Source organism: Colletes latitarsis, chromosome 11 (genome assembly GCF_051014445.1).
Source record: "Colletes latitarsis isolate SP2378_abdomen chromosome 11, iyColLati1, whole genome shotgun sequence".
NCBI classification, from domain to species: Eukaryota; Metazoa; Arthropoda; class Insecta; order Hymenoptera; family Colletidae; genus Colletes; species Colletes latitarsis.
Window position 1 is genome coordinate 14353997 of NC_135144.1, and position 19929 is coordinate 14373925.

At 41.5% G+C, this 19929-nt stretch overlaps 2 protein-coding genes across 9 annotated transcripts in view; one reads left to right on the top strand and one right to left on the bottom strand.

The window, feature by feature from the left end:
• The window catches only part of Eag (potassium voltage-gated channel protein ether a go-go), a 99428-nt gene that overhangs the window by 67567 nt on the left and 11932 nt on the right, over positions 1-19929 (top strand). For 3 of the 8 annotated variants that reach the window (XM_076777908.1, XM_076777912.1, XM_076777915.1), the window contains 9 exons: positions 4909-5177; positions 6298-6597; positions 6719-6987; positions 8665-8930; positions 9571-9856; positions 10146-10509; positions 14520-14635; positions 15598-15714; positions 19515-19672. In XM_076777908.1, coding sequence (XP_076634023.1) covers positions 4909-5177; positions 6298-6597; positions 6719-6987; positions 8665-8930; positions 9571-9856; positions 10146-10509; positions 14520-14635; positions 15598-15714; positions 19515-19672 — 2145 coding nt within the window. The remainder of the gene's footprint in view (positions 1-4908; positions 5178-6297; positions 6598-6718; positions 6988-8664; positions 8931-9570; positions 9857-10145; positions 10510-14519; positions 14636-15597; positions 15715-19514; positions 19673-19929) is intronic. The other 5 variants (XM_076777909.1, XM_076777913.1, XM_076777911.1 and 2 more) reach the window with 3 other exon arrangements.
• On the bottom strand, positions 11161-13665 carry LOC143348088 (MTOR-associated protein MEAK7). Its single transcript, XM_076777916.1, has 2 exons — positions 13398-13665; positions 11161-13124 (listed from the first exon to the last, which is right to left on the bottom strand). The coding sequence occupies exon 2, from the start codon at positions 13122-13124 to the stop codon at positions 11793-11795; it is 1332 nt and encodes a 443-aa protein (XP_076634031.1). The 5' UTR covers positions 13398-13665; the 3' UTR covers positions 11161-11792.

The following is a 19929-nucleotide window of genomic DNA, read 5'->3' on the forward strand; positions in this document are numbered from 1 at the left end:
ATCTGTGTGTTTGTGATATAAGGGTGTTCGGCCACCACTGGGAAAAATTTTAATGAGGGATTCTAGAGGCCAAAATAAGACGAAAATCAAGAATACCAATTTGTTGATGAAGGCTTCGTTAAACAGTTATTAACGTTTAAAGTTTCACCCGTACTGAATTTTTTTCTCGAAAGTGGATAGGATTTCGGGGGTATGTCTATTCACCAAAAATGATTGTAATTGACCCCCACAATCGAAAATAATTTTTTCAGAACGATTTGAAATTTTTTTTTTTCGTCGAAAAATTTAGGCACCTACCCCCTGTCGATTTTTCTTAAAAATTCGTTTTTGATTTTTAGTATTTTTATTTGACGCCCTACAGAAAAGTTGCCCAATACTTTTTTGTAGGTACCCATGAACTCTACTTCAGAAAAAAGTTTCATTGAAATATGTTCACAATTGTAGGAGTTATGGCTGTTTGAAAATTTGACCATTTTTATGGGGTTTTTCTCATTTTGCGGGGTCAAGGACCAACTTTTCGAATATTTTTGCGATTTGTACATATTCCCCATCAAAATACGCGTAGTTTGCTTTTTTAAACATTAAAATCGTCCAATCCGTTCAGAAGTTATGACGTTTTAAAGATTCGCATGAAAATTCGGGCAGACATTTCTGGCCAGAAATTATATTATCGGTAAGGAATTTTTTTCTCGAAACTGAGTAGGATTTCGGGGGTATGTCTGTTGACCGAAAATGATTGTAATTGACCCCTGCGACCGAAAATAATTTTTTCAGAACGATTTGAAATTTTTTAATTTAATTGTTAATAACTTTTTAACGAAGCCTCCATCAACAAATTGGTATTCTTCATTTTCGTCTTATTTTGGCCTCTAGAATCCCCTATTAAAATTTTTCCCAGGGGTGGCCGAACACCCTGTATATTTGCCTTCCCTAAACAAATGATTTTTTTGTTCTGACACTTTCTCGTACCGTCAAAATACAGCGAAGCATTTAAGATGGGATATCCTGTATAATATGTTTTTTTTTTTTTTTTATTTTCCGAACATATAGATCTCTGCAGATCACGGTTTGAGGAACACTGCTTTAGAAAGTCTTCGCGCCCATCCGTTCAGGGTTTGTAATCGAGCCTCGAGCGCGGTTCGGCCCCCGACGAATGTTCAAAGTAAATTCGTTCGATTGTCAGGAACGAAAGCAACGTCGTGAATCAAAGAAGAAAACGGAGACACGGTGAAACAGAAAGATTAAAGCAAACGAAAGAGGGAAGGGGGGGGGGGGGACAAGGGCGACAGTGATCACGAAGCAGAAAAGAGGGATGGAAATTGATAAAAATGTACGCGCTCGAAGGACATTTATCATTGGATGTCCTTGCCCTCGTGAAAACACACATCGACGCAACGATCTGATCCACGGAGATAATACATTACCACGTTTCTTTTCCTTCCGTGGCGTCTTTATCAAATTTAACAATTATGTATAGAGTTGACCATCCAAGGAGATCTTCTAGTTTCAAAGTTAGCAAAAATCGATTTTATTTCTTTGAAATCTTGAAGTGAAAAACTTGTTTTCGAATTATTTGATCACCTTGTACATCTAACTTGTTTACGACGACACGAAAAACTGTCGAAGGAAAACATTATTTGTTTGGACGCGATAAACATTCTGATAAAAAAAAATATATTTCAAGGTCATACTTTTCAAGCTTTCGAAGTCGTAAATACCTATTTTAAATGTACCTACGTATTTGTTTAAAACAACTCTATCTCGCAGGTTGTTATTCCGTACATTAAATTTTTTAAATATTTTCGATCCTAAACTACTCGATTCGCTACGTGGGTACTTTTATTTTCGTCTTTCTTTTTACATGTATGCAAATAAATTTACAAAGGGTAATTCTCGGAAAGCGATCGATACGGTTATCCGTGAAGTTTGAGGACGCGTGGAAAGATTATTGACACGCGAGAACCGTTGTAAAAGATTGTATAAAGTGTAAACAATTTTAACGTCACGTGACCCGAAGCGAACGATTTGAACGACTAAAGAAAATAAACATTGAAATTAGCAATATTAACGCAGTGCTTTCAATCATCATCGAAAATTCAATGCAAAAAAATTTAAACGAATCGAACGCAAAATTTTGAAAAAGATTACAAACCCTGTGCGTCTCCAAGCACCCTAATTATTCCTGATTCGTTCTTAACCTCTTAATTGTGGAACGAACCATGTGGTCCGATTGTAAAATCATAGATTATTGCGTAACGTACCATATGGTGCGGTCTTTATTCTTTTCGATTAATAATTTGCGAAATTAAAAATGATTCCCCGCTGGGAGAACATTGTCGATGCCAAAACGACGCAGCTAAGAGGTTAATTAGCCCTAACTACTGATCAGTATCGCCAGGCGAATTCAAGTAATCCGTGAGAGAAATAAGCGAACCGAACGAGGACGACAAAACGATAAACGATCAGAAAATATTTTAACCGCTTAAGGTTATAGAGTGCTACAGTAATTCCTTTTTTTTTTTTAATCATCCTCGACGGTTCGTCACTCTCGTCGATGCTTATCCTTGCGTTGTAGTCACGCGGCCAATGCACCGATTCGACGATTCTCCGGTTCGGAACGCGAATTTGTCGCTTACAATCGAGCGACATTGTCGAACCGAAGACGAAAACGAGAAAAACGGTCGTCGAACGATCGTAAACTATCTCCGATCGATAGTTTGAGGGTGAGAAATTTGGAATCAGGATGTCACGAACTTTTTGGGAGCTGTTGGGAGATATTTCCCCCCCCCCCCCCCCCCCCTCCACGAAGATTTGTGAACAAGACTGCCCTTATTAACCTCCGATTCTCCTCCGTTTAACATTTTCTTTGGTTCCAAATTTCGATTCAATGGGGAAAATTTAAGTCCATTCATGAGTAATCATGAATCTCGGTAGATTTTGTCATGTTGACGGCCGTTGTCACGTATACGTGACTTCAGCAGCCAGCAGTTACACGTATGCGTGATTCTATAGTTTCAGCTGCTACAACATTACATTTCTGTAGGTTTACGTCGTATGTTGTGTATTTATTACAGTATCTACGATCATTACACTGCCATTATTTTCAGTACATGTAAAATTATCATATAACAAATTTGTGAAGTATAATTTGTGGGAATATTTAGTGTGATATTTTTCTAATCGATCGGTTAATAAAAAATGTTATCGAAGGGTTATGCAATCAAAATTTTGTAGCATTTTTACTCGCGGGGATCACGTATTTCAGAGGTTTCGATTACAGCGTCATTTATTATAGTACAATACACCAACATCTCCCAACAATCTGCCAGTATCTGCGTCTACTTGAAAACTCAACCACCATGATACACACTACACTCTTACTTGTACAATATACCGCCACTTTAAATACCTTTTATCACGTTAGTGTATTTTAGGAGGATTACTATAGTACAAACCTGAACCAGTGTAATCAAACAGTCCCCCCCCCCCCTTTATTATCCGGCACTGCGACGAAAAACCGATTTTCTCTAATCTATTGTTATCTTTTATCACCGTAACACTTCGAGACTGTAAAAATCAATCTTCCTCTCATAAGAAAATAGGCACGAAACATTAGCGATTGACTTTCTTTTTATCAAATTCTCTGCATCCAATTATTTTACATTTTACTCGTGCACTGGACCGCTAAAAACTCGTCCATACTATAGCGAAGAATAAATGAAGTTCGATTCTGGCAGGAATCGATATATTGTTTTAACTATTTAGGTTACCATATTCTCCTTGAAAAAGGACGAATTTGATTTATAAAAAGGTTAATTTTTAGTGCAAAACCTGTATAATTTTGCTTGAAATAGAGTTATAAAGATACCCTATATAAAGATTACTGGTTTTCACCGACGATTTTCACGCTTCCGTGGCGACACGGACAAGTTTTTCGCCGGTCTAGTGTACCCCATTTCGACATTCTGTCGACGTTCTAATTCTCGCATAGATCAAAAAATTCCAACCCCGTCCACATAGACCCGATTGAGCACCGCTTGATGTTTCGCGGAATGACAGATTTTGCACTGCACGAAACGTCGGTATTCGCTTTGCTATCAAAGCCCATTGAAATGTGATGACCGACCAGTCGCACCATTCTCTGTACCCGACACACACGATATTCATTTGCATGGTGGCATGAGTTTAGTTTTACCCGCGAAAGACGGGTTCTTTTCGGGGAGCACGGCTTTGTATTGCGCACCCAGCTTCGCTAGCCTGTACTCTGTTAGCTCTCTGACCACTGTATCCGTATAATTGGTCAGACTTGGGTACATTTTATTTGAAACCAAATCAAGAAATAACTGTTGCAACGTTTCAGTCATATCGCGGACTTCGGACGGAATGTTTACGTCGATCATTACGTCAATACAAATATATATTCATCGTTACATCGATCAAATTCAACATAAATTGCTAGAAAATAATATTTACCAGTTTTGCAGCTTCAAATATGGAATCTGAAACCAGTAAATCTAGTGTTAAAACATTTTTTACGGTGCCCAGGTCTGTGGTTGACCGCCATGCTTGTAAACCGTATTTTGCTGTTATTTGTTGGCGTGTTAGCAACAGCTTTCGGAATCTGTAGCATGATAGATAGCGATAAGGATAGTGCGTGCCTTGCAGGAACGACGACGACGTTACGCGATGTTTTTATCGATTAGAACAGTGGACGGATATTATAAAAGAGTCGAGGACTTCCTGCAAGGAGTTCGGTTTAAGGCCCGTTTGCATAGGGGACGAGAACGGCTAAATTAGATCGATGATCTATTTAATTAAAAGACACTAGCTGATCATAGATTAGCGTTGATACGCGATACCCATCGTTTCTCAGCGAGTGACACGTGTCTCGTTTTGCTTGATGCACAGAAAAACCACTATGGCTGCTTCTGCAAATAGCGCCGATAAAAAACGAACGGGACCTGGTGGTCCTGTTCCTCCTTACATTCCGGGATATCACCGCCCTGAAGCAGCCGATCGAGGCGGACGACAGCAAGGGTGGCCTCTCGAAATTCGCGAAGCTTGCCAGATCGGTGACCAGGTCCAGGTCTGTTCTCGTCTCGCAGTTCAGCTCCCACCTGCCAGCCCTCAAGGATTCCGCGATACCGACTACCGGGAAACAGTCGCATTTAGCTCATGTAAGTCCACCACGAACAATATTACATACGATAATACTGTGGGTAACCGAGTCGCATGTTTTCCATGGGACAAATCTCTGACCTGTTTCGGTCATATACATATTAATAAAAACTTCAACGGTCAAACACGGCCAAGACGAAGCATGGGTATTTATAAATAGACCTTGGGGCGAGGCGAATTCTACGAATTCAATCGAGACAGGGGGAGACAATGAGTATGAGGAAGATAGGATAGCCAGCAACTGCAGACAGAGACAGTCAACGTCTCAGATTTCACCAACCGTCTCGTCTCGTTCGACGTTCGAAATCGCCCGATTTCCAAGAATTAAGGAAAGACGAGAGTGAACAAAAAAAAAGTCCAGACGAGCGGTTTTTTAACGGACGATCGTACGTTTCTCTCTATTCTTTCGATTTAAAACAACAAAGACAAATATATATGTATAAACGAAACTAATTTGAAATCGTTTAAATTAAATGCTGCATATTTCTTTATATAATACGAAAGCATATGTCAAGTCAAGTAAGATAGAAGGTTAGGAATGAAAGAAATAGTTCGAGTATTTTGTACTATTGTATTTATTACTAACCCCTGATAGTATCCCCCACCTGCTCCCTGATCGAACGGGGTTCAAGTGCTTCGCATTGCAGGTCGATTTGTTACGTCCAGGTGCATCCATTTATATTCAAACTCGCGAGGATTTAAGAACGATTTAGATTCTGTCCGATCTCCGTTCGCTCTCGCGACAGAGATTTACATGAAAACTTTTGCGGATCCGCAGAGAATTTGCATTCGCGTATTTTGGAGATTGCTGAATGGACGTAATCGTTGGGTATTTAAATGTATCTCGCAGTGAAAAGCAAAGAAGCTCTCAACCTGTCCCGTTCCGATTTTAACCTACTTTTGCACTATGGTAGATTATAGGTCCTTGCCAGGGCCGGATCCAGGGGCGATGGAGACGATAGCCCCCGCCCCTAAAAAGTCACGGATATCTTAATAAATATATTTATAGAGTGTTCTTTGTTTATTCTTTCTATACGAACTTCGTTGGCTGAACTAGATAAGAGCACCGAGAGTCTGCAAACATGATCCATAATACCATACGTTTATTACTCTGTTTAGATGATGTCTTTAAGCAGCGACGTTATGCCGCAATACAGACAAGAGGCGCCGAAGACTCCGCCTCACATTTTGTTACATTACTGCGCGTTCAAGGCGATCTGGGATTGGATCATTTTGTGTTTGACCTTTTACACGGCCATCATGGTACCCTACAACGTCGCCTTCAAAAACAAGACCAGCGAGGACGTATCCCTGTTGGTCGTCGACAGTATCGTCGACGTCATATTCTTCATCGACATTGTCCTCAACTTTCACACAACGTTCGTTGGTCCTGGCGGTGAGGTGGTGTCCGACCCAAAGGTAATTGTTCCTGAATCCCCAATAGATACCGTCGCAACTGTAAATAAATAGTAGCAAATGGAGTCGAATAAAAAACTGTAGCAAGTAGAAGACGCTGAAAAGCTTGGATCCCCGGTTCCAGGTGATCAGGATGAACTACCTGAAATCGTGGTTCATCATCGACCTGTTCAGCTGCCTTCCGTACGACGTGTTCAACGCGTTCGACCACGACGAGGACGGGATTGGCAGCCTGTTCTCCGCCCTGAAGGTGGTGCGTCTGCTCCGACTGGGTCGCGTGGTTCGCAAACTAGACCGGTATCTGGAGTATGGAGCCGCGATGCTCATTCTTCTGCTCTGTTTCTACATGTTGGTTGCTCACTGGCTGGCCTGTGTCTGGTACGTCACTTTAAGGTGATTTTACCCTGCCCACACACAAAAAGGTAACACAGCCTGCGGCAGGATTGACGGATAACCTCGATGCCATCGCATTTCCCGACGTAACGTCGCATCGCATACAACACACAGACGCACGAACACGAAACAACACAATGCCATTCTGGCAACTGTGCCGCCAAAGTCTCGAGCAAATTTCATTTACGAATAACGAAGACAAATTTCTAGAACCGTTCGCGAAGTAACTTACGTTTACGTTTCTTTTTTTAACCCTTTGACTTGTGACGCTCTCTAACCCAACACCTGTCGTACTCACCACCAGAGGGCTACATTCGACTTTCCTCTCTCGCAAGCGCTCGATCGACCTTCCGTTCATATATGTATGCTCCTCGGACGAGCAAAGCCACGGCAATTTGGATTCGTTATTCAAAAATAAGACTTGCTCGACTCTGTATGTCGTCTCGCTTCGATGGGGGTCGACAGATCTTTGCAAACTCGATTCGATTGATTAATGTGCACGAGCAAAGTTCTAGTGACCCGATTTACTATTGTGCAAAGATACTCGTGCGAGACAAAATCAATAATTCGGCGACGGAGTTAATTTTTAATGAATGATCGAAGATACGTCGATGCACCCTGGTACGAAACGAGGTTGCTGCAGCTTTTAGAATAGTAACGATGTTTACGTTACTTAGTGGACCAGCTGCGTGCCAAGAATCGAAAGGAAACATTAACCCGTCACACTGTTGAAACCAGAAGAAACATTGCATCCCGAGGCTGTATAGTTCTTTCAACACGCTTCTTAATTATTTTAGCTCCTTCCACGCGAAGCGGCACGAACGAAGTAGTACTTGAAATTAAGGTTATCTTCGAAGACAAAAAGTTCCCTCGAGAGTTAGAGGAACAAAAAAAAAAACGAACACCACCCACCACCCTCTTTCGACGATGCTAAAATTCCACTCGTGCCACGACAAAGACTCGTTTTTTTCGTCGTTCTCCTTCCCTCCCCCTTCCTTTAGAGGGTGAGGAAGGGGGAAGGACGCAACAGTACGAGGGGCGAGTCTTTGCAAGAGACGCTGTAATATTTTAATTGGCAAACCTCTTCGTTTCCAAAGGTGCCGCATTTTTGAGTCTTTGACCATGATCTCGCTCGGCTAACGACGCAGAATACGAAATCCAACGCGAAGGAACACAAAAGTGATATCTCGGTCGAGAACGGAAAAAGACGAATGGAAGTGAAGAGGAGATACAGCAACCCCTCGCTTAACGTTATACTCGATTTTGTCCAGGGCCGTATATCGATGGGCCACCATGTGAATTCAAATTTTTTACATTTTTCATCGCAACTTTATACAAATAACGTTAATCCATCAGCTAAGGTTTTTCGATGAAAATGTGTCTAAATATGATTTCGTTCAAGCTATATTTAATTATAATTTTTAATTTAAAAATACTTCGAATAAGATCGTGTTTAGGTTTATTTTGAACCCTTTTAGTCCTGTCTAAGCGAGAGACTACTGTAGCGATTTAGGCCGCGCGGAATGCGAGAACGCTTAACAATTAGCAAATAGAAAAAGCATGAGACGTGCTTGTTTTCATGCAGTTAGAACATCGCCCTTCACTGTTTGATCTCGTGGCTGTGCACACCCCACGGTATTCCATCCACTTAATAAGTGTTTTGTTTCATTGATGAAGGTACTCGATAGGAAGGTCGGACGCCGACAACGGAGTTCAGTATTCTTGGCTGTGGAAGCTGGCGAACGTCACCCAATCACCGTACAGCTATTTGTGGACCAATACCAGCACGGCGCCGGAGCTCGTGGCTGGCCCGTCGAGGAGGACCATGTATGTCACCGCGTTGTACTTCACGATGACCTGCATGACCTCGGTGGGCTTCGGAAACGTCGCCGCGGAGACCGACAACGAAAAGATCTTTACCATTTGCATGATGATCATCGCTGGTACGACCCTTTACTAGCCCTTAACTAGCCTACTCTGTCCGTCGAATCGATTGGACTTGCGTTCTCCCCGTTAGGGAAAGGGTCTCAACTACATGCTCGTGATCGAATCCTCCCTCTAACGATATCCAGAAAAAGATTTCGCCGTGCACTTTGTGGCATCACCTCCCGTACTCGCCACCAGAGGGGTCGTGCTCTCGCAAGTGCCCGATCGACCCCTCCGTTTCTATGCAGAGTGTTTAGCCACCCCTGGGAAAAAATTTTAATGGGAGATTCTAGAGGCCAAAATAAGACGAAAATCAAGAATACCAATTTTTTGATTGAAGCTTCGTTAAAAAGTTATTAACGTTTAAAGATTTTCATTTTATTTTGGCCACTAGAATCGCCTATTAAAATTTTTCCCCGGGTTGGCCGAACACCCTGTATGTACACTCCTCGGTCGACCATCTTACTGATGAGTCCACTAGCAGACCCGGGACGAAACGCTTCCCTCTCCTTTCCTCTTCTGCCTTCCTACTATCTCGTTCACTTCCTCCACTAAACGAAGCAGCGTCATAATATTCTTGTCAAATTATATAATCAAAGCGAATAATTTTGTTCGAGCAACGAAACAAATGCAGCGATTGTTGGTTCGTGTCCACAGCCCTATTGTACGCTACGATCTTCGGTCACGTCACCACGATAATCCAACAAATGACATCCGCCACCGCCAAGTACCACGACATGCTGAACAACGTGAGGGAGTTCATGAAGCTACACGAGGTGCCGAAAGCCCTTAGCGAGCGCGTCATGGATTATGTTGTGAGCACCTGGGCGATGACCAAGGGCCTAGATACGGACAAAGTGCTCAACTACTGCCCCAAAGACATGAAAGCTGACATCTGTGTTCACCTAAACAGAAAGGTCTTCAACGAACACCCAGCGTTCAGGCAAGTTTTTCACTGTTGACGAATACCCTCCAACGACGATGTGTGCCCTTAACAGAGTCGGGCAAAATGCAATCCTGAACCCTCTGCATAATGTTGCCCTGCCATTAATTCTTAATTGTACAGTAAAATTAAAGATTTACAGTTACAATTACACCGAAACGTGATCGGGTTAGATTTTGCCCGACTCTAATCCCCGTAAGCAGCTCTGAACATTGTCTACGAGGATTGCGATGTTTCAGAACGAAAGGGTCCGCAATCGAAAAGCGGTTAATTCTATTTCGACCCACAGGTTGGCCTCCGACGGTTGCCTGCGCGCGTTAGCAATGCATTTTACAATGTCGCACAGCGCTCCCGGCGATTTACTTTATCACACCGGCGAATCGATCGATTCCCTGTGCTTCATCGTAACTGGAAGCCTCGAAGTCATACAGGACGACGAGGTGGTGGCGATTCTTGGTAAGGGTGACGTGTTCGGGGACAGCTTCTGGACGAACCCGTCCGTGGGCCAGAGCGCTGCCAACGTTCGAGCCCTAACCTACTGTGACCTTCACACGATCAAGAGGGATCGTCTACTGGAGGTCCTGGATTTTTATCAAACCTTTACGAACTCCTTCGCCAGGAACCTCGTCCTAACCTACAACCTGAGTCATCGGGTGAGTCACTCTCTTCTAACTGGTCACTAGAAATATTCGATTCCGATTTTTCTTTTTTCCGTTATATTTTCTTATATTCTGTATTGAACATTTCACATTTCAGTTTACATGTGAATTGTAGACGAAGTTCTTTTATTGGGTGTTTTTGTTAGAGAATTTATTTATTCCAAAATTGTATAGGTGTGTGGGTAAATCTGTGTTGTGTGTAGATTGATTTAGTGTACGAAACGAAAACATGGATGTACGTAGTTGTTCCTGATTCTTGTATTCGATTCGACTATAGTTTTCCGAGTTACGCTAGGCACTTACACTTCATCCAGCAGAACGAAACTCTCGAATATACGAAACATTTCGAACAAGAATTTTTGACAAATAGTAACTTGTAAAGCACTACTGAACACAAATGTCACGTGACTCGAACAAACGAATAACAAATATGGCATTATGATAATTGAAAGTACTATCGCACTTACTAGAAAATCCTATATTAGATGTATACTTCTAATTAAATTTACACGTTTCGTTTACACTGTAAGTAATATAAGAAAAAGAACGGTGTTGGGATTGAAAAAGACGTTTTGCAAAGGGATTTTATCATAAATTATACATTATTATTATAAATTAAAAATAATGAATAAGGAAAAATAAGGGAACTCGTCGAGGTTTTTAGATCTTTATTGAACTTCCAGCATACTGAGCAACATTGCGATATTTTCTCTTTGGTTCTATTGTTTCGACGAGCTATGTCAACACATTTGTGCGACGACTCATATAGGAATAACACACAGTCTTATATAGTAAATAGTAATCCATGCTGTACAACGTTCATCAGTAGACTTTGATCAGCGTATCAAGTACTCCGATTAAAAATGATTGATGACTCACCAGGCACTAGATAATAGGCATTCAAAAGACACAGCAACTTGTGTGATATTTGTTTCTATATCACGATACGGTGTTCGTTAAGTAGCGTAGACGGCATAAGAGCTTATACAACGACCGATTGGGCGATTGGATATGACAATTAGCACGAGAGAGATCAGGCCGTTACAGCGAAATGGACATTTTTTTGTTCGAACGGCGAATTATAGCAAATAAAAAGAAACCGTGTATAAACTTGTAAAACGCGATCATGTCAAGATAATTTGACGCGAATTACGAAAGTACTGATATGACAACGACAGTTATTTATACTGTTTTACAATGATTCTTGTTTTAAACAGCTGTTATTTTAAGTAGCCTGATACAGATTTATATGTACCCCTCAACTTTCAAAGCCGCAATTACTCTTTCTTTTCCCTCAGTCCGTCGCTGTGCATTTTACGCCCAGTCATTTCTAACATAACTTTAGAGGTAGGATCTTGATCCAATATCGATTTTTGTTCGCGTACGTTCTCCTCTACTTCCGGTAGTGGTCCTACACCCCACACTTCACAATGTTTGATCTTAAAATTCTCCTTGCCACTGAGTTGCACATAATTCTGAAAGGTCGTACACGATAGGCTAGATTTACCAGTTCCATATTCGCTATCCAACCATAATCCAGGGTAATTAAGTTGTCCTCCCATAAGCAAACCATTAGGCATAGTTTGTTGGTGAAGATTTAAATACTGATAATGATTATTGTAACCCGTACAGGAAAATGTTAATATCTCTGGTTCAAGTTTGAACAAAAACGAAGTTGAATTCCCTATAAAATTTGGACCAATTGCCCAGCTATCCGATGCAAAACCACCAAATACATGATCCTCTGTATCTTGGAGTATTATGATCGTGGATCCCTGCATTGTAATTCTTCCTAGCATGGTGGAGAATGACTCTCCATGGACTTGACTAGAGAATAGAAATCTCCATTCGTCCCGAAGTTTATAAGGCAAACTCAAATTCAGAAACAGAACATCACCCAATCCCAGGATACTTGGGAAATGTGGTATATTTTCCAAACCCTTACACACTGGCAGCAGATTCAAATCATTTATTCGACCGCTTGTGTTCTTGTCTCCTTTCTTCTGAGATATCAGAAAAAGACACTGGAAGACATGAGACTGGATCGATTTAAATGTAGCTGCAGATGCAAACCAGTTTTCAATTTGATCGGCTGTCAGTGTATCTCCATGCTTGACAAGATCTTCGCACAAACTTCTTGAACGCATTCCTATCCGTCTGGTATTCACTGTGCAACCGATGCTGCTCCAAGTTAAATAATGCGCATTCCCAGAATTCTTCTGCAGCCTGAGGGAAGAATTTATTGTTGCTTGAACATACTGGAGGAACATTGCTGTGGATATATCTTGTTTGGGTTCTTCTTCTGAGAAGCCATTGAAGATCAGGCTGGTCCTCTCTTTGGGACTGCCTCTCACAGCAAATACATACAGACGACCAAAGTTCTCTCCGCTTATAGCAGAAACTCTCTTTCCTGGCTCATGACAGAGGAACCGCACCACAAATTGCAACAATATATCATCCAAATGGCTTGACCAGTGTTTAAATATGTCCTCGCGTTTTATGGACCCGGAACTTCGGGACATCGACTTAAAGAGGTTCTCCACTAAGGTCAGCTCGTCCGCGGATAATATTTTCGCGGACGAAGCAGAACGACTCGAAGCATGACCCATCTGGAACAATTTATTTCGTTCAGTAGTGACGATCGAAAACTGATCGAAAGCAAATTTCTTTTCCAACGAATACTCTTCCAAACATTAACGCGAAACGTTTATTACTAGACATCTGTCTGATAAGCGAACACCTGATCTACTTGAGCGATTTTTTTTTTTTTGTCTAATTCGTTCGTGTTCGCGAACGAAGTCTTCTTTGTGTTCGAAATAGTTGCACGCGAACATTCGTGGGTCGTTTTATCAAAGAAGTGAAAGAGAAAGCTGGTTCCAAACCTTTCGAACACGAGAGGTATTCTCCACAGTAATCCATACACCTTGTCGTCCCCTCTGTTAGATTTCGATTATAAATGAACCACGACGGTAAACGTACGCGCTAGGACGCGTACCTTTTTTCAAAATCGAACGCGACTCATCTGGAACGAAGTTTCGACACCGAAACTCATCGAAGGAGTAGTCTAAGGCCTGTCCTGATCCGGCACGGTAAATAAAATATTTTGAGGTTAACGGAGTTCGAGTTGTCTGCTACCTGTGCGCCTATCGACTGCCCTTGCGACGCATGCGCGATTGACGAGCGCTGGTGTATTATACAGGGTGTCCGTATAATAAGGCGAAAGCTAATTTTATTCACGATTGACGAATGAAAATTTTAAATTCATTTCGAAACTAACATTTACGCGCACCTGCGCTCTTTTGAACGTTAGTTTAAAAAAGCTAGACGGAAGTTAGTTTACGAACGAATCTAAAATTTGTATTCGTTAATAGCGAATCAAATTTGCCCAGCTCTATCATACAGTGATGCACGATTAACTTCCATAAGATTTAGGACCAAGAAAGATGCCGCCACGATAACAAAATAATCATGGAATATACTACGTTTTACTTTCCGTAGTTTTTAACAGTTATGACATTTATGATATTATAACTGTCTTCAACCCCTAGAACCAAATGGTCGTCACCTACATGGTAAGGGGCGGAAAACCGATAAAGGGTCCGTTACGTTCTAGTACATTAATAATAGCGTAGAAGATACACGAAGGCATAAATAATTATTCCGGGCCCCATAAATAAAACCTCGTGGTTCGCTTGTAATTGCACCATACCGTTCACTCTAATTATTAACGATCGATACACTGGTCAACAGCAAGTATGTATCCTTCGTCTAAGTAGCCGAGTCTAGTCCGTATTATGATCCCAATTACGAAAATGAAAGTTAGAATGAAATATTTTTCAAATACACGTACGTTTGATTTTCAATATAATGTAATTAAATTTCGTAATTGAAATACGGTATAATCGAATTAGCACAACTCCGTAACGAAGACACGCGCAGTTTTACCCACACGTCGTAACGCGGTAATTCTGCCGATGCTTATATTTCGGAAACGTTCTGTGCAGCTAATATTCCGGAAGGTGGCCGACGTCCGTCGGGAAAAGGAGCTGGCGGAGAGGAGGAAAAACGAGCCCCAGCTGGATCAAGCGCAGGATCATCTGGTGCGCAAAATTTTGTCGAGGTAGGGACAGATTTGTTGCCATTGACCTTGAATGGATATCGTCGCGAATCCATTCCGTGCAACGACCGCCGCTTCCGTCAATGGTCCTTCATCTTCGAACGCCGGAGCGTGACGGTTTTCGTAGGAGATTATTTGCAATTTTTTAAACGGAAGAACAGATTAATTTATAGGCTGTTAAAAATACCAACGGTCTGACATCACACGCCCCGTAACTACCTGCGATGATCTCAGACAAGAGACGAAGTTGTCGATAGTCGAAAGCGTTACATTTGGTACTCAAATTATCTTATAGAAATATATAAAAAAAATGTAGTTTTCAGAAAGATGAAGGATCTTGAACGAAGCCAGCAGATGCAATATCTTGGACTAAATTTTGTTCTCTGTGCGCGCGTATTCCCGTGTTCTATCACCCCTAGCTTCTGTCTAACAGCCGATTCCTTCAAACAGATCCCATTAGGTGATAGTTATTGGTAATAGAGGTCCTTGTTGATCGTGATCGCCTCCTAGTTGCAAGGGTTTGGTCGCTTGAGGTCGCTGGTGCGGTTATCGTTTCGTTCTTTGAGCTAAGAATGCGTGAAATGCGACAGGAAGGGTAGGGGGCGTTCGACGCGTGAAAGACAAAAGCGGCCTTGAGCGGCCAGCTGTGAGCCCAACTTAGTCGCAGGATTCCCCGTTTCTCTGTTGCTTCTCGGTATAAGAAACTAGCGGCGGACGAAAGGATTGCAGACATTGCTCAGGCGCACAGGACTACGCGCGCACAAACGCTGTCAGGATGACTTAAGCGCGGTTACTAATTATTAACAGACTAACGATAACGATAAGGACGATGATGAATTAGCGAAGAAAAGATGCGAAAGCAGAAGTGTGTCGTCAGCGGGCGATCCACAATACTTTCCTACCGTATCTCTGGTAAATTGTTGTTGATTGTTGATCGTTGCTTGGCTGGCCTGTTGTCCGTAAAGGTTCAAGACCGACGGGGAACCCCAGATTGGCGTGACCAGGGCCGCAAACGGACGGTCCCAGCAGGATTCCGACGAGGAGCTCACCGTGAACGTCCTGCCGCCCTGGCCCAGTTTTAGGCAATTTCATTTCTTACGTATTTATTTATCTTCTTCATTCTTTTTTAATTGCCATCTCTGCTACTTCTTACGTAACACTCTTAATTATATCGATTAATTATTACTATTTGATTGAATTTCGATTTATTATTCTTCTCATTATGATTATATTTAAAACCCATCGTTATTATTATTGTATATCGTTATATTATTATTATTACTCTCAACTGTGATTTTTCTCTTACATTTATATATCTATATGTATATATATCTATATATATACATATATAAATATACACACGAATATTCATGTACATGTATACCTGACGCGACGCGTCGAATTTCGTGCGCGCGTGTTTAGTCGCGTTGTTCACGTCCGAATGGGAGAACGGTTTTTTTGTACATCGCGACACGTCCCACGAGTACGATCGTGCATTTTTGCCGGCGTCGAGCCGCCGAATTCGTCGGAAGGAAAATGAGCGTGGGACTAAATCGGTATCGATGATGACGCCCACGGGCCTGTGGAATTTTTTGATCGCGAAAATCGCGGCCATTTTTCCTTCGGTTCGTAACGATTTCTAATTACGCGCGCATCCGAGCGCGACGACACGCATCACCCAAAAATGTCGCCACACGTTCGAAGGGTATCACGGATGTGCAATCGCTGTACACACGCTTGAAAGAGAAACTGATATACTTATATATATATATTATCACAGCACGTCTACGAAATCATCCTAGGCGAATCGAGAGGCGGTTTGTTAGAAAGTTTATTGCAATGAGGTACTTTTCGGATAGTAGAATTTTTTAATTAGCCCCTCCTCATCAAATAATATAAATTGTCCTTGTTGGGAAATACTGGGGAAGAGTCGCAAACCTAACCCAAACCTAACCACTGGACCTACCTACGTATGACGAACAGGACACGAGACCCTCGGACTCGAAGCCCTCTGGCGGTCATATTGGTAACTCTCGTAGTAGAAGACTCTCGCGCCCGTGACGGTTGACAGTTTTCGTTTTCTCGTTGTTAGATCTGCCGTGTGTACGATTGAACTCGATTCGCTCAGGAGCCGCATTTCACTGCGAGATGCGTATACACATATCACTCGGTGCCATATATACTAATCTTTGCCATTTCTGGAGATCACTGCAGTTCTGACGAATGCTAGAGTGCTGTAAGATATACGGCTTTAGAGGGTTATGCGCATCTTTCTCCCACCATATATTTTTAGTGGAACCAGGATTGTATAGAGCGAACTCGGGGGCTCCGGTATCTCTTTCGCATTAAAGTCTATAGTACTTTAAACTTCGAGCAGATTTCAAACGTTTCGTTCGAATATTAGGAGACTGTGTCGTTTTTTTCGAAAAACAGCACAGTGTCGCCATCGTACCAATGCAAATCGTAACCTTTAGGAAATTTTATCGAAATTCAACGGTCGATGGATCGACCGTGCATCGACGAATTCGATTCGGGACACATTCTCTCGAAGCGAAAGAAATGCTCAAAGTCCTCATTGTGCCTCGAGCATCCGATCCTTTTACGATTTTATGCAACGCCGAATGCATGTGACGTACACACTCTAGGATTCAAGTTTCTCTCTGTCACCTGTACTTATATATTTTTATACATATATACATATATATACATATATATATACCGATGCCACCAGTAGCTGCTTGAAAAACTGCCAGACTGCCGGCGAACAATCTCGGAAACTTTGTAATTTGCTCGCGCATAATCGGGTGAACATATTTTCTTTCAAGTTTTATTAGAACCTCGATCGTGGCATGTTAATATGCATGATAGATGCTTAGAATATCTCCTTAGACTTTATCGATTCGCAGTCGAATGAAAAAAACGAACGAGGCGAGTGTATGTTTTCGAATAGAAAAAAATCTCAAACTTGTAAAGTTTAAGTTGAAAAGCTGATTTTACATTTTGAAAGCCAATAGTTATTTTTTCTTTGCAATTTATCGAATGACAAAATACGACTAACCCCGTTTGACGATCTTATCTGAGTATATCTTGTGAAAAGTAAGTTCCCAAATTCTCGTGTTCCGGAACAGATGTTCGCGATCGGTGGCATTCCCAATGTTGATCAGGCAGCTCGTCACCATTACAACTGTACCATCTAACGCTGCGTCGATGAACTTGAATCGTGGCCGAACCTACTGTTAAACGAAAACGTTTTTTGGATACATAAATACAGACAGAAGGGAGAACGAGTTAACCTCTATTCGTAGTCTCGGTTTAATTTTCATGATGTGGTCACGAATAATGAATAATGTACATACAGAAAGATCCATTAATTCTTATCGTTTGCGGGGTACACGCCACCCCAAACCCATATCCCTTTCTTTTTGGCTAAGCTGCTAGTTGTTACGCAGTTGGAAACAGAGGGCGTGCATCGTCGTGTTTTGACAATGAATACTAATGCGTATAACCTAAACACGAATCCCTAGGAAATTAAATTAATATTAAAAGTTCTATGACACGAACCGGATACATTTTAATACGCATAAACCGAAAGTGCAATTTTCAGTTGGAATTAATACTACTAACTCAGACCTAACCTAGAAATAACCTAAACCATCTACGTGAAAATTATGACGACGACTCTGTCGTAATATGTATATGAGAATTAAGAAAAAATGATATTCACCTATTTATCGAAAACTTTTTGTTTATAATATAAAGTTAATGAATAATTTAAATAGCTGCAGTATTTTGATTGTACAAAGATAGTATAATCGTTGGGATTTTAATCAAAGTCTGGTACGAAGGAATAAATGAAATATAAACTGTCTTTAATGTAAAATTTGAATTTTAATTAAAAATGGTTAAATTTAATCGAGGGACGAGAAGACCGTGTAAGAGTAGAGTAGGTCGAAATAGTCTTCGCGTGTCCCAGATGGTAAGCTATTTACCTATTTACACGGATTTGTTATTCTCCTCGCGCCTTCCCGGAGTTTCCGTCGTGGAACCGTTAATTCAAACTTCGACGGTACGGCGAGTATATCGTGCACAATTACGCCCCGGGGGCGAAGTTTCCAAGTCGGTCGATTCATCGTGAAAAGCATCCGTGATGACGTGTTCCGACTTTTCATTAGAGGGAACGAAGATGTATTCTTCGATCGCGGTGGTCGAGAACGGGTCAACCCGACGCGCAATTTCGACCGAAACATCTCGTTAAAAAAGACACGGGGAAACTTGTACATCACGATTCGGTTCATCGACGCCGCCACCGTTTTTTCCCGTATGTTTTATTCGGCATTTTATATCACCACTGAGAATACTTTTTTTCGAATCCCGTAGGCACACCAAAGTAGGTTGCTCGTGAACACACCGCTGGAGCTGTCTCCCTTTTTCTAGCCTCAGTAGAACGAACTTGACTCATTTTGTCGAAAGAAAAAAAAAAATATATATGCTATATATATAAAAAAAAAAATAAAAAAAAAATAAAAAAAAAATATATATATACAAAAAGTCTCTTCACCCACGTCCAAAGAACTAAAGCTAAAAGCAAAAGACGAAAAAAAAAAAATAATAACGTCAATAAACGACACAGAAACGAATGCTTGCTGCGATCAGAGAGAAATACGTAAAAGGGAAAAGTTTCACGCAAGCCCAAAGTGAAACTTTTGAAAAAGTAATGTTTTCCCCATCCACGACTTGTACACCATGTATTTTATTCCCCTTTACTTAATTAATCGCCTAGTGAAACTGGCCTTTTGGACCCCCGTAATTGTAAATAGCCCCGAACGGATCTCGGCCAGTAACTAAAGGCGAGCGTTCTCGCTCTCTACTTTTTTCTATCCAGGTTCCGTAGGGAGAAACACACTGCCGACGTGGAAAAGGGCGACGGGAAGGACGGCAAGGACAGCAAGGAGGGGGAATCCTCGCATTCCAGGAAACTCTCCACGACAGACGAGAACACTACTGTCAAAGCACGACCGGGAAAGTGGGGACGGTTGTTAGGTAACGTCGAAATAACTCGCGCTTTGACCAGAGTTGTGCTAATTCATTTAGGTTAGATGTGCCAGTAGTCACCCTCTTCCAAAATAAATGTTTGACTATTAAGTAGTAATACAAAAGTCACATACTACTACTAGCCGACTACTAGCACATTTACCCAACATTGTATTTCATTTACATTATATTTTATTTACATTGTATTTCATTTACATCGTAGTTTAATTGCGTTGTACTTCATTTACGTTGCTTTGTAACGTATT

Excerpts from the sequence above, each read along its gene's own strand:
- LOC143348088 (XM_076777916.1), bottom strand. The coding sequence starts at position 13,124 with ATGGGTCATGCTTCGAGTCGTTCTGCTTCGTCCGCGAAAATATTATCC.